Source organism: Xenopus laevis, chromosome 3S (genome assembly GCF_017654675.1).
Source record: "Xenopus laevis strain J_2021 chromosome 3S, Xenopus_laevis_v10.1, whole genome shotgun sequence".
NCBI lineage: Eukaryota > Metazoa > Chordata > Amphibia > Anura > Pipidae > Xenopus > Xenopus laevis.
In genome coordinates, this window is record NC_054376.1 from 7,282,601 (window position 1) to 7,297,920 (window position 15,320).

At 41.0% G+C, this 15,320-nt stretch overlaps 1 protein-coding gene across 1 annotated transcript in view; it reads right to left on the reverse strand.

Annotated features, from left to right (window-relative positions):
- Positions 1 to 332: 332 nt before the first annotated feature.
- Positions 333 to 15,320, reverse strand: part of polr3b.S (polymerase (RNA) III (DNA directed) polypeptide B S homeolog) — a 52,737-nt gene continuing 37,749 nt past the window's right edge. Inside the window, exons 20-28 of the mRNA XM_018254857.2 lie at positions 15,001 to 15,210; positions 11,176 to 11,334; positions 10,033 to 10,150; positions 9,143 to 9,285; positions 5,999 to 6,102; positions 3,836 to 4,002; positions 3,202 to 3,315; positions 2,390 to 2,563; positions 333 to 797 (exon numbers count right to left, since the gene is read on the reverse strand). Coding sequence (XP_018110346.1) covers positions 668 to 797; positions 2,390 to 2,563; positions 3,202 to 3,315; positions 3,836 to 4,002; positions 5,999 to 6,102; positions 9,143 to 9,285; positions 10,033 to 10,150; positions 11,176 to 11,334; positions 15,001 to 15,210 — 1,319 coding nt within the window. The 3' untranslated portion in view covers positions 333 to 667. The remainder of the gene's footprint in view (positions 798 to 2,389; positions 2,564 to 3,201; positions 3,316 to 3,835; positions 4,003 to 5,998; positions 6,103 to 9,142; positions 9,286 to 10,032; positions 10,151 to 11,175; positions 11,335 to 15,000; positions 15,211 to 15,320) is intronic.

Here is a 15,320-nt window from a genome sequence, read left to right on the forward strand (position 1 = left end):
AAGATTTGAGAAAGGTTTTCAATTGTTTTCCTAAGCAGAAGAACATCAGAGCAGCCTCTTTCTTTCTCCTGACAACTTCCTTGACTACTTGGTGGTCAGACTGGTCAGAAACTGCTTAGGAAAACAATTAGAAACCTCTCAAATCTTTCCTAAGCAGAAAAACATCAGAGCAGCCTCTTTCTTTCTCCTGACAACTTCCTTGACTACTTGGTGGTCAGACTGGTCAGAAACTGACCAGCAGGTGGCGCTGTTGGAACAAAATTCATTCATATTAACAGCACATGTATCACTTAATATCTTGGAATAGAAAGAAAATAAATAATGAATGTAAGTTACAAAATTACTTAGAATAGCACTCTCGTCAATTTTACTTTCACTTGTTTTAAATGTTTACTTATCCATTATTAGGGATGCACCAAATCCACTATTTGGGATTCGACCGGATCCCCAAATTCTTTATTCATTTGCATATGCAAATTAGGGGTGGGATAGGAAAAATTGGAGGAAAATGTTTTACTTCTTTGTTTTGTGATGAAAAGTCATGTCCTGGATTCGGTACATCACTAAACATTATAAAGGAACATGGAGACAACCCGCAGGGCCTTGTACATGAAGGGGGTTAAATAAATTTGTATTATTTACATTGTGTGGGATCCACATGGCAGGTTTATTCATTGTATTTGGCCAGTTTGAGCCTGGGGATAATGTTCATAGACTGGAGCTCTTGGAAGAGCAACTTGCAGGCGTAAGGGATCCTCAGCGAGGAGACGTGGCAAGAAGACTTGCAGAAATGGCACCTAGACACAAGAACAGACAGACATAAGCTTTCCGTAAAGGAGAACTAAAGCAATAATATACTGTGTATATACACACACAATATAAATAAATGATTTGTAATACAGTCTGCATTTGAACTGATTAATAATCAGCCACGATGCTTCAGCTTCTAGGACAGACTTGGCTTCTCAACAGCAGCTCAGAGCACACTGAGCATGTGCAGTGCCACTGACTCTCACTGCTTGGTGAACCCCTACTGGGCAACATTGCAGGACTGAACCATTGATATTATAAGGCACGTTAAAGCTCAGGGCTGGTACAGTGACTTCAGTATGTACAAAGTTTTTAGCCATAGCAATTGTTTCGATTTTACTTCACCTTTTTAAATCCACTTAGTCTGTATAGTGTCTCATTGGTCGGCTAATAACAAAAGAAACAGACGTTGCTCGGACAGCAGTTGCCAATAGGTTTTATTTTAAAATTCCAATATTGGTAAAGTGGCAAACCAGTGGTTAGTGGTTGTATCTAACCAATAGAACATAATAATGTATTGTTTGTAGGTGTGGGAGTGGCCATATTGCAAAGGGCAGTCATTATTTTTATAAAAATGTTTGTAGAAAGGAGCTGCCATATTGCTTGCCTTGGCTGAGCCACTCTTTTCATGCTGCTAATGGTGTCTATTAAAGGATAAGTAAACATTTATTCTAAGCACTTTTGTGATTTACATTCATTATTTATTTTCTTTTTATGACAAGATATTAAGGGATACATGTGCTGTTAATATAAATGAATTTTGTTCCAACAGCGCCACCTGCTGGTCAGTTTCTGACCAGTCTGACCACCAAGTAGTCAAGGAAGTTGTCAGGAGAAAGAAAGAGGCTGCTCTGATGTTCTTCTGCTTAGGAAAGATTTGAGAAAGGTTTCTGATTGTTTTCCTAAGCAGAAGAACATCAGAGCAGCCTCTTTCTTTCTGCTGACAACTTCCTTGACTACTTGGTGGTCAGACTGGTCAGAAACTGACCAGCAGGTGGCGCTGTTGGAACAAAATTCATTCATATTAACAGCACATGTTTCCCTTAATATCTTGGAATAAAAAGATAAATAAATAATGAACTCAATATTAGTTCAGTCTTTCAAAGAAAAAACAACAGCTTGAAACACGTTTTAAGTTTATACAGCGAATAAGTTTGAAAAGAAGAATGCAGGGACTGCTATTTTTTGGAACAGCCGAATATTCCCTTTTCTTCACTTTCTGTAAAGGTAGAACAAAAATTCGGTCCTTTTTCTTGATTTTTTTATGTTTTGCATTATGGAAATAAAACCTATTTTGAGCTTTATTCACTTTTGTTTTTTTTGACAAACTGTTATTATTCTGAACACAATACGAGGAGTCGTCATACTGGGTCTCAAAGCAACCAGTTAAATCACTGCAGCTCCAGTGAACACAGCGGCCTCTGGTGGTCAAAATTGTCATGAAAATGAGCATAATAATTCCACTGAATACATCGCATCTCAGACACAACAATATAGGACTGGTGTTCAGAAAGAAAGTTATACGCAGGTTATGTATCATGTGTTATGTCTATAAGGGACACGGATAGGCTTGACTCACCAGCCGGAGTATCCCAGTAGCCCGCACTGGCCACACACGTCCACTTCAAAGGCATCACTAGAAATCATGAGCCTCTCCAGTAACAGCATGCTGGCCCCATAGCCGATCAGGCAGTCGCGTTCCATTTCTCCGAGACGCAGGCCACCATCTCGGGATCGGCCTTCAGTGGGTTGTCTGGTACAACAATGAGTAACTGTCAGCTACATCTACATTGTATGTACATTCTTTCCTACTCAGATACACTAATGGCAAGGTATTACAGGGTATTAATGTACCCAAGGGCAATGGGAAACAGGGCACCAGCTTGCCCAAGGACACTTGTTTAGCCAAAAGTAATGGAGGGCACTGACTTACTAGAAGCAACAAGAAACAGGGCACCACTTTTTGCAAAGGTAACATTGGGCGCTGTTTAACAAAAGGGCAATGGGGGGGGCATTATCATCCTAAAGGAAACAAGGGTGGCTGTTATTGGAAATGTGGGCATCACCTTACCCATGGCAACAGAGAAGGCTCTCAACCCAATTTATCCTAAGGTAAAGGGGCAATGCCTCACCAGCAGGCAATCAGGACATAACTTTACCCCAAGGCTCCCCATCCAAAGCAAAGAGATAAGGTACCACCCCAGAGGGTAATTAGTTATTTTCCCCAAAAAACTACTAAACCCCAGGGAATGGGGAATTGTCCTATGTAGGGAAAAATAAGGCCATACGAAGTGCTTTTCCTTCTAAGAGTGGAATGGGGTGCTCATCTCTGAATAAGGGTCCCCTTATGGAAATCAATACTCAAAGGCAATTACAGATTTCTACACATACCTTGTTAGCACTGCCCTGGGTCCCCTTGCTCGTGCGTGCATCTTATCCAGCACCATGTGCTTCAGTTTCTGATAATACACTGGCCCAAAATAAATATAGGCTTCTAGAGGTTCCCTGCAGGAAATGGAAAACCAGGGATCAATAACCTTAATGGGAAATGTAGCGTCTTCATATTTTAAACAGACACAGAGACAGCTTGGTTAAACATATGTAGGGTATGGTCACATATAAAGGGTGTTTTAGGGTTTTTACTTGTGGCAATACCACTGCTTGGATCAGAGTCACTTTTAGGGGCTGAAAACTAGCCGAGTAGAAGAAGGCCTATCGTCTTCCAAATCTAACCAAGAAAACCTGAGGTTGGACAAAACTTATACAAGAAACCCAAAATGAAGAAAAATAGTACGTCCTACTGAAAAAGCAAAGGCTAACTGATTGTGAAGGTCCTACATCTGTCAGTGCACTTGATCTGCTACTGAAGCCAGTGTGTCTACTCACTTAACCTTCTCCAAAAAGCCACAGAAGGATCTCCACAAGGTTCCACTTAGATCTTACACCCAAGGGGGTAGAGACTGTTTTAAACTTAATCCTCCTAGTATAATTTCAATAAGAGGTTAAAGATTTAGCAGACTGTTACCCTGTGATTCCAGATGTTACGTAGTCCTTTCCCAAATAGTTGTAGCCATATCGAATTAAATCTTCGCACACGTCCTTCACTTTACTGCCTCCGAAGGCCGTTCCATAATGGAATCTGCCGTCTAGGACCCCGGCTTTCCCTGCCAACAGTTCGATCAACTTTCCAACCTGTGAGTGCAAAGATTTGGTGACTTTATTGCACTTCTACTGGTGCAGGAGATACCTAAAGAACCCTTTCTAAAATCTTTCCTAAGCAGAGGAACATCAGAGCAGCCTCTTTCTTTCTCCTGACAACTTCCTTGACTACTTGGTGGTCAGACTGGTCAGAAACTGACCAGCAGGTGGCGCTGTTGGAACAAAATTCATTCATATTAACAGCACCTGTATCCCTTAATATCTTGGAATAAAAAGAAAATAAATAATGAATGTGCTGAGAATAGCACTCTCATCAATTATACATTCACATATTTTAAAGGTTTACTTATCTTTTAAGACATGGATCAGACTAGAGTCCTGCGTGGAATCAATTTCTAAGACCCGGACCCCAACTCGCAGCCTACGACCCGAACTGCAACCCGCATATATACCCACTTTGATCCGCTACCCGACCGGGACCCGCAACTGCCTTATCCGCAACCTGACCCTCAACCCGCCGACCACCATCAAACAGGAAGTGATGGTCCTGCAAACCGGAAGCAACGTCATCAAAAGTGGGCGGGACAGAAACAAGTTTTGTAAAACTTTAAAAGGAGTCAAATATAGACAATATTACATGAGATAGGAAATTTAGATGAGACCCGCAGCCCGACCTGCAGATATACCCGCAAATGAAAATCCTCCCCACGTTCCGCAAGGCGCCCGCTTTTTAACCCGACTCGCTGTAGGACTCTAGATCAGACAGGGTAGTGCAGAGGCCTTCAAGAAAGTAGCCTGGGCCAGGCCACGTTTTAAGAAAGATGGGTACCAGCTGGGTCGACAGGGTTAGTGATTTGCTGGATGAGGGTGTGCGCAATATATTGGCATCCCCCAATGTTTTAAGACTTCGTTCAGAAATACAAGCCTTACAAGGACTCTTAATGCAATAATTAAAGGTTACTGTCTGCATGAATCCAACCAATCTCAATGCTCAATCACGTGGCTAATTTTGAAATAAATATTGCAGGCAGGAGATACTGTAATCTACATGAAGGATCTTCACCTGCTTTGTTGATGCCTTCCTGCTCTATACACTTGATAAAATCCATAGTAGAGCTAAGATTTCCCAAGGGGACCGACCAATAATAATTAGAGAAGATGTAGCTGATGCATCGGAAGTGTAGGGAACCCCATACCCTGCCCCCTCCCTATATATAAGCAGAATAATTGCAGCATTTATCAGACACATGAGGTTGAGCCATGGACAAGGTATCCTATAATAATGGCTGATGGCTGGAGACCACCAAACCTAAAGCATCATCATCATCATTTATTTATATAGCGCCGACAAGATACGCAGTGCTTTAAAACATGACAAATTAAATTGCCTTGGATTAGAGCTAAACTTTCTTACACTGTAGGATGGAGCTCTCTGTTTTTATTAGCTACCATTAAATAAGATAAAGGTTTATTATGCCAAGCATAATTCATTTTAATGAAATGACTGGGTAACATTAGTTCTATTTAATGGCGGAAAAAAAAAAAACTCCCAGGCACAGCAAGATAACAGATATAATATTTTTTGAAGAGCATTAACTTAATCAAAACCTGTTGTTCAAAGGGAGAGTGCATTTTTTAAAAATGTTTTTGTTTTTTATTGACAAACAAATGGTGCTCTGCAACTGGCCAGCACCTTCCCCAGAGGAAGAGGAGGCTTCACTAGACTGGGCTTCCCTGTCTTGGGCTCGGTTAGTTTGGAGTCACATGATTATCATCGTCCATGTCCTCACCTGGTAATCAAAACATGTTGTACAAAGGGAGAGTGCATTTTTTACCAGGTGAGGACATGGGACTATGATAATCATGCAACTTCAAACTAACCGAGCCCAAGACAGGGAAGCCCAGTCTGGTGAAGCCTCCTCTTCCTCTGGGGAAGGCGTTGGCCAGTTGCAGAGCACCATTTGTTTCAGTCAATAAAAAGCAAAAACACAAGAGGTTAGGAGATATTTTGGTGTAAGCTGGACCTCACCGTCATACGGGATGGGTAGCCATGAGGATTCATGATAATGTCTGGGCAGATGCCAGTTTCACAAAATGGCATATCCTCTTGAGGGACAATCAAACCGCAAACACCTGTGGAGGCAAAAAGATATTTATTTGCTTAATTTTCCCATGGCGTCTTCATCGGAGTCCACCAATAACTCACCTAGAAATGGGAAATGGTGTGGGGGAAGCCTGCACATCAGTGTTAAACCTCCCTGGCTCAGCTCTGGCTAAAACGGCCATGGGTTTGTATTTAAGCAGAAATGTAATAAACATAAATTGGCTTTTAAAATGAAGCAATGGTCTCGGATTCAGAGTGTATGACTAGAAAACCTGCCATAAAGCAGCACAGGACTGCTGTTCTTTTACCAAAAAGGAAGTGGTGGCAGACACCATAAAAAAGGTAAAGTTTTGACTCACAAGTGCAGAACACTAACACTAGCACTATAATAGAACAAAGTTTTAAGCAACCACTTTTTTTTTCACTAGAAAGATGAAGTCTGAAACAATTAAAAATCAACTCAACTCTACTAAAAGAAAAAAAACAACAAATTCTAGCATTATCTTTTTTAGATATTCCATGGTCTCACAGGAAGTAAGAGGTGCAAGGAAAATTATCTCCCCAACTTAGTTTTAAAAAAAAGTACAAAGTGGCCAGGGAAATTTCATTTTCAGTGTCCGACTCATAGGAAGTAAGGAAAATGACCTCCCCACCCTATTAAAAAAAAAAAGTACAAATTGGCTAGGGAAAATTAATAATCGGTGTCCGACTCACAGGAAGTAAGAGGTGCAAGGAAAATGACCTCCCCACCCTATTAAAAAAAAAAAGTACAAATTGGCTAGGGAAAATTAATAATCGGTGTCCGACTCACAGGAAGTAAGAGGTGCAAGGAAAATGACCTCCCCACCCTATTAAAAAAAAGTACAAAATGGCTAGGGAAAATTAATTATCAGTGTCTGACTCACAGGAAGTAAGAGGTACAAGGAAAGTGATCCCCCCACCCTATTAAAAAAAAAAAAGAAGTACAAATTGGCTAGGGAAAATTAATTTTCAGTGTCCAACTCACAGGAAGTAAGAGGTACAAGGAAAGTGATCCCCCCACCCTATTTAAAAAAAAAAAAAAAAAGTACAAAATGGCTAGGAAATCATTTTTGGTGTCCGATTCACAGGAAGTAGTGGGTGTAAGAAATATGATCTCCCCACCCTATTTAAAAAAAAAAACTAGTACAAATTGGCTAGGGAAAATTCATTTTCGGTGTCCGACTCAAAGTAAGTAAGAGGTGTAAGGAAAATGATCTGCCCACCCTATTAAAAAAAAAAGTACAAACTGGCTGGGGAAAATGTATTTTCAGTGTCCTACTCACAGGAAGTAAGAGATACAAAGAAAGTGATCCCACCACACTATTTAAAAAAATAAATAAGAAAAATTTGAAAAAAAAAAAAAGTACTAAATGTCTAGGGAATATTAATATTCGGTGTAGGATTCACAGGAAGTAGTAGGTGTAAGGAAAACAATCTCCCCACCGTATATTAAAAAAAAAAAAAAAAACTAGTACAAATTGGCTAGGGAAAATTAATTTTCGGTGTCCGACTCACAGGAAGTAAGAGGTGTAAGGAAAATGATCTCCCCACCCTATTAAAAAAAACCAAAGTAGTTCAAATTCTTCCATCAATCCACGAACACACACTTTTACAGCTATATATTTAGGGGCCACAATAAGTTCTGTCTGTCTGAAGAACGGTTTTACAATTAGAATCAAAGTTAGAAGCTTTTCAATCAAAGTTTTGAACTTTTGAATGTGCCAGGCTCCCCTGAGAACCCCCTTTTCTGTGCCCAGCCGGTCCCCATAGCAGACAGCCCCTGTGTTGTTTGTTTTGTGTGAAAGCGAATGACAAAAGCTCCATGAAATCGACACAGAAAGGCAGAAGAGCAGAAAGAAGGGAGGACTCTCCATCACAGCGGCTTCTACCCTCGGCCGACTTGTGCGACAATGGGACGGACAAATCCAAGCGCACAACTCACACAGCTGTGGATTTCATTAAATGAAGAGAACTAGTGACACAAGTAAATAATTCACTTATTCTGCTCCGCTGGCTCTGCCTACAGGACCAGTCATAGCCGACAGATTTTAATACAAGATAACACAATGGGAGCTTAATGAGCTTAGGAGAAAGTTGCCTATAGTTTTGGAACTAATGAATACGCCACGCTGCTAAATAGAGAAATGATGATTTACGGCTTTAAGCTGCTTGAAATGTTCAATGCACATAAACCATATTATTAAAAAAAAAATTCACTGATAAAATCCGAACTCACTAAACAAATTTAATAAATTACAAATTCCCTAATAAAGCAAACTGAATTACAAAATGAAAATTTATAACATGCAAATTCCCTAAAATAAACGTTAATTTAAATAAAACAAATTCTCTAAAAAACCTTTATATGGTCACAGAACAACCCCTCAGTGACTTCTAATATCCTTATCATTTACAGTAGGGGGTACATTATCCCTTATAATACATGAGTGATACTCAGAGTTCCCTGTGTAACTCAGCCTGCAGCCTTGTGCCTTTATATGGTCACAGAACAACCCCTCAGTGACTTCTAATATCCTTATCATTTACAGTAGGGGGTACATTATCCCTTATAATACATGAGTGATACTCAGAGTTCCCTGTATAACTCAGCCTGCAGCCTTGTGCCTTTATATGGTCACAGAACAACCCCTCAGTGACTTCTAATATCCTTATCATTTACAGTAGGGGGTACATTATCCCTTATAATACATGAGTGATACTCAGAGTTCCCTGTATAACTCAGCCTGCAGCCTTGTGCCTTTATATGGTCACAGAACAACCCCTCAGTGACTTCTAATATCCTTATCATTTACAAGAGGGGGTACATTATCCCTTATAATACATGAGTGATACTCAACTAATGATATTCCCTGACCTGTGCTTCAGGGATTGGTTTTCTCCAGACCACAACAAGAGATAATGATTCTTTTGCTCTCAGAATGGAAGAGGTTTGTGTTAACAAGGGTCACAGAAGTCCATTGCGGTGGGCACAGTCTAACAATATAAACATTTACTGTAGCAGAAGTTTACACATGGATTAAACGGTACCTTTTTGTCCGTGCCGACTGCTGAATTTATCCCCAATCTCTGGCCGTCTGGTTTGTCTGAGCAGAATTTTAATGAGAAATGCGTCTTCCGCATTTGAAGAAATCATGACTTTTTCAATATAGGAGTCGGTGGGCCCTTTGTAACTGAAAACCATATAAAGAGGTCAAATAGATATGAACTAATGAGAGAAAACGCAGTTCTAGGCAACTTTCCAATGATCAATATATTACATCACACATCCCACCTCTTTCCATAAAGATGTAGTTCTGTGCTTGAATGGCTGCCCCCATGGCTACACAGCAGCTTGTTTATATAAACTATAGTAGTACTTATCTGTTATCTACTGTGTATCCTGTGCTTGAATGGCTGCCCCCATGGCTACACAGCAGCTTGTTTATATAAACTATAGTAGTATGTATCTGTTATCTACTGTGTATCCTGTGCTTGAATGGCTGCCCCCATGGCTACACAGCAGCTTGTTTATATAAACTATAGTAGTATGTATCTGTTATCTACTGTGTATCCTGTGCTTGAATGGCTGCCCCCATGGCTTACACAGCAGCTTGTTTATATAAACTATAGTAGTATGTATCTGTTATCTACTGTGTATCCTGTGCTTGAATGGCTGCCCCCATGGCTACACAGCAGCTTGTTTATATAAACTATAGTAGTACTTATCTGTTATCTACTGTGTATCCTGTGCTTGAATGGCTGCCCCCATGGCTACACAGCAGCTTGTTTATATAAACTATAGTAGAGATTCTGAAGCAAACACATCAGAGTTACCAGTGCAGGGAAACTCTACATTATATTGTCATTCCTTTAAAACACTTTCATTGTTTGGTGTTACTGTTCCTTTAATAGTGTTGTAGGAGTCGGGTGACACTTACGTTATCGGCACATCTTTGAACTGTGGCTGCTGCGACGCGGTGCTCCCGTCTAGAGGGGTCTGTGTGACAGTCGGCATGTACTTGTTGACAAGAACTTGTTTGTTCTCCACTTTTTCCCCTGAAAAGATAAAAGACAATGGTGTCAAGTGATGGATTGGACATTAGCATGCTTACAGCAGTGAACTGGAAAAGGCCAATTTAAGAGGGATGTGTATTGGAAAATCACCTCTTCTTCGGGCAACTAATCTCCCCTAACTGCCTTCCCGCCGGCAAGAATCAATCGCCCTCGGATCCCTTCGTTTTCCAAAGACCCCAACTTCGGAAAACAAAGCGTTCCGAGTGCCATCCCGCTGGCGATTTCAATTCTAGCTGGCAGGAAGGCAGTTCGGGGAGATTATTCGCCTGAAGAAGAGGCGATTTGTCGCCGGGCGACTAATCTCCCCGAATCTCCACGTGTGGCTCTGCACTAAATGAATACCTAAATATCCAGCATCAGTGGTTGGATTAATATGGGGTGGAGGGAGCTGTAGCTCCAGGGCTCTTAGTAAAATGTTACTTTATATTAACATAAATACCTTCTATTCCAGTACACAGCTTTGAACTGGAAGACTATTATAATTTAACAGGAATAAATGTATATACAGGTATGGGATCAGTTATCCGTTACACATGATCCTGAAAGATCCAAATTACAATCAAATGATCCACATTTTCAAAGACGATTTCCTTTTTCTCTGTAATAATAAAACAGTAACTTGTACTTGATCCCAACTAAGATAGAATTGATCCTTATTGGAAGCAAAACCAGCCTATTGGGTTTATTTAATGTTTATATGATTTTCTAGTAGACTTAAGGTATGAAGATCCAAATTAAGGAAAGATCTATTACCCAGAAAGCTCCAGGTCCCACACCTGTAATAATAAAACAGTAGCTTGTACTTGATCCCAACTAAGATATAATTAATCCTTATTGGAAGCAAAACCAGCCTATTGGGTTTATTTAATGTTTATATGATTTTCTAGAATTCTATCCTCATATTGTAGTATCCTTAAGGTATGAAGATCCAAATTATGGAAAGATCAGTAATCCGGTACCGAGCATTCTGGATAGAAGGTCCTAAAATCAATAAAATATAATGTTACCTGGAGAGCAGATCCCATCAGCATCTAGGATTTCATGCCTCCAGATTTGCTTTCGGGTATTCGCATCCAACATTGGCCCCATCACCTTGTCAAACGTCTGGTTGCTATAGCGTTTCAGGGTACATTTGGCATTCTTGTACACCAAGCAGCGGCCAAACCCTAGGAATCATTATAAACAGCCCAGGTTAATAGTTTCCAAGTCACTTTCAATAGCTGTTTTCTAAAGGCCAACAATGGTCATTGATGTAGATTGATGACCCTCAACTGGACAGCCCTACATTGGCCATCGGATGACTTGTGTTTTGGCCTGTGAATAGACCTAAGCCAAACATTGGTGCCCAGAAAATGTGTAGGGAGAGTTGACCAAGAGGACAAAGATCCTTTATCAAAGTAAAAGTGTAGAACCACTAAACCTATGACCCTTGAGTGGTAGCTAAATTTTAATTGAGGGTGGATCAATTATAAGTTAACTTTCAGTATGATATATAAAGACTTGTCTTCGGACTCTCGTCAGCTTTCAGATGGGGGTCACTGACCTCAGCAACCACAAAACTATTGCTCTAAGGCTGTGATCCCCAACAAGTGGCTCAGGAGCAACATATCGCTCACCAACTCCTTGGATGTAGCTCTCAGTGGCCTCAAAGCAGGTGCCAATCCTCTAGCTAGGAGTTAGATTTTATTTGCATAAAAACCAAGTGCAACGGCAAATAGAGCTTCCTGTGAACTGTCAGTCAACATAGGGGCTACTAAATAGCCATGCTCAGCCCTTATTTGACGCCCAAGGAACTTTTTTCATGCTTGTGTTGCTCCCCTTGCACAGTTTACAACTCATCTAGGTACAACAGTATGTTGCCTGCCATGTTTTTCAGGGTAGTCTATAGTAGGTGCAGTAAAGGGAGATAACATCTATAGTAACAGTGGGATAATAGTCTCTGGCAAAGGAGTGTGACTGTGGGATAGCAGGTATAGTAGGGAGAGATGGTGCCTATAGTAACAGTGGATAATAGTCTCTGGGAAGGGACTGTGACTGTGGGATAGCAGGTATAGTAGGGAGAGGTGGTGCCTATAGTAACAGTGGATAATAGTCTCTGGGAAGGGAGTGTGACTGTGGGATAGCAGGTATAGTAGGAAGAGATGGTGCCTATAGTAACAGTGGATAATAGTCTCTGGGAAGGGAGTGTGACTGTGGATAGCAGGTATAGTAGGGAGAGATGGTGCCTATAGTAACAGTGAGATAATAGTCTCTGGGAAGGGAGTGTGACTGTGGGATAGCAGATATAGTAGGGAGAGATGGTGTCTATAGTAACAGTGGATAATAGTCTCTGGGAAGGGAGTGTGACTGTGGGATAGCAGGTATAAGTAGGGAGAGATGGTGCCTATAGTAACAGTGGATAATAGTCTCTGGGAAGGGAGTGTGACTGTGGGATAGCAGGTATAGTAGGGAGAGATGGTGCCTATAGTAACAGTGGATAATAGTCTCTGGGAAGGGAGTGTGACTGTGGGATAGCAGGTATAGTAGGGAGAGATGGTGCCTATAGTAACAGTGGATAATAGTCTCTGGGAAGGGAGTGTGACTGTGGATAGCAGGTATAGTAGGGAGAGATGGTGTCTATAGTAACAGTGGATAATAGTCTCTGGGAAGGGAGTGTGACTGTGGGATAGCAGGTATAGTAGGGAAGAGATGGTGCCTATAGTAACAGTGGATAATAGTCTCTGGGAAGGGAGTGTGACTGTGGGATAGCAGGTATAGTAGGGAGAGATGGTGCTATAGTAACAGTGGATAATAGTCTCTGGGAAGGGAGTGTGACTGTGGGATAGCAGTATAGTAGGAGAGATGGTGCCTATAGTAACAGTGGATAATAGTCTCTGGGAAGGGAGTGTGACTGTGGGATAGCAGGTATAGTAGGGAGAGATGGTGCCTATAGTAACAGTGGATAATAGTCTCTGGGAAGGGAGTGTGACTGTGGGATAGCAGGTATAGTAGGGAGAGATGGTGTCTATAGTAACAGTGGAAATAATGCTTTGGTAGCCTAAACACAGAGCCAAAATGACATAAGCGACAGTGCTATGTAAAATGATTCAGAAGTAAAAATGTGTACATTGCTAATTCGAGCTAACTGCAATTTCCCTTTTGGAAACCCTTAAGATATCCCTTTATACTATAAGAGATAAAGGGATATAAAATTAGAATATGAATAAGTAACCCTTCTTATAATGTGTTACAAAGCACCATGGGATGAGCTTCCCGACAGATAGAAGGGGGTCCATATAAAGCGCAGGGTCCAAGAATGAGAATAAAGGAAGGCTCCTGTCTCAACACTTCTCTGCTTAATGAACTGTTCCATAAAAAGGACCAGGACACTGGCGCACGATATTAAAAAATTGTGTCCCGACAAAACGGGTTTTTGTATGGGACGTGTCAAAACAGAGATGCTTGGCCCATAGAGTGCCACTAAAGAAATTGGCAGTATGGAAAAAAAAAAACCATAAAACAGGACCGATAAGTAGTGATGGGCGAATTTGCGCCGTTTCGCTTCGCCGAAAAATTCGCGAATTTTGCGCGAAATTCGCGAAACGGCGAAAAATTCGCGAAACGGCGCCGGCGTCTCGTTTTCGACGCCGGCGCCCGTTTTTGACGCCGGCGCCCGTTTCTCCGACGCCAGCGCCCGTTTTTGGCGCCGGCGTCCGTTTTTCAAAAAAAAAAATTTTTGACGCCGGCGAATTTTTACCGCGAATTTTCGCGGGCGTTTCGCGAATTTATTCGCTCGGCGCGAATCGCGCAAATTCGCCGCGAATTCGCGCCTGGCGAATAAATTCGCCCATCACTACCGATAAGTCTACTCCAACAATGGAGTCAAGCTTTCTATTTGTCTATACACACTTGGCTTTTAGAAAGGGAGGAAAAAAACCAAACAAACCTCTATTTAGCCCCCCCGTTCTATTGGCACAGCCGAAAAAATGTAAATGGGGAACAGCAGACATTAATGTCAAAGATACATGTCTGAGGCTACAATTACCGCTGCTTGGCAACCAACACTGGCTATCTTGGCTAATGCAAACTTTGTGCATTGTGTCTGGGGCATCGCATAAAAAGGATGAAGAGTTAACAGTTTTCTTGCAAGTGGTTTGTTTGTGGTCTCTAATTACTATACACCCCTCTAAAAAATGTAATTAGTTTATTTATCACTCAGACAATAAGCTCAGGACCAATGAAATGACTTGGTTAGGACGTCCATCCAATCAATGATAAGGTCTGGGTGCAGTGATATAAAAGGAGGGAATGTTTCACGAGTCAGGTGTTCCCATTAAAGGGATTCCAACCACATTGTGGCTGGGCTAAGGGGTTGCTCTCCTTTAAATTAATTTTTAATATGATGTAGAAAGTGATATGCTGAGACAACTTGCAATTGGTCTTAATTTATTACTTTTTTTGTTAATTCAGCAGCTCTCCAGTTTGCAATTTCAGCATGTGGTTGCTTGGGTTCAAATTACCCTAGCAACCATGCATTGATTTGAATAAGAGAAAAAATGCCCATTAAATTAATGCATTTGGAGCAAGAAAAATTGTCGCGTGCGTAAGTTTTTATTGAGGCCCATTGACTTCAATGTGTTTGCCTGATTTTTCGCTGTTTTGCGAATTTGTGCTCAGTTTCGCTGATTTTTCTGCGATGCCGAGTTAACACCATATAAATAACTTTGATTATTTTCAGCATACATAATAGGTATATTATAAATAATAAACATCAAATAAATGCATTAATAATTCATAATAAAGAAAATGGAGAGATACAGAAACTATAAGTGAATCAGACTTCTCTTTGTTACCTCTGTCCAGCGAAGCTTTGTTTAATATAAGGGCATCCTCAATATCATAGCCACTATAGCTCATAACAGCGACCGTCGCATTCTGTCCTGCCGGGAGTTTCTCGAATTCAATAAGTTCAATGGTTTTCGTTTTAACCATCGGCTTTTGCGGATAGGCCAGCAGGTACATCAGTGTGTCGATCCTGTTCCTTTGGTTATACCCAATTGTCCCTGCAGTGGGAAAAATGTAAAATACAAAATATAAACGTATATTATATCAAGGGACAAACTACTGCAACACTGTTGGCGCATTATTTATTTATGGGGCAATATCTGCACTG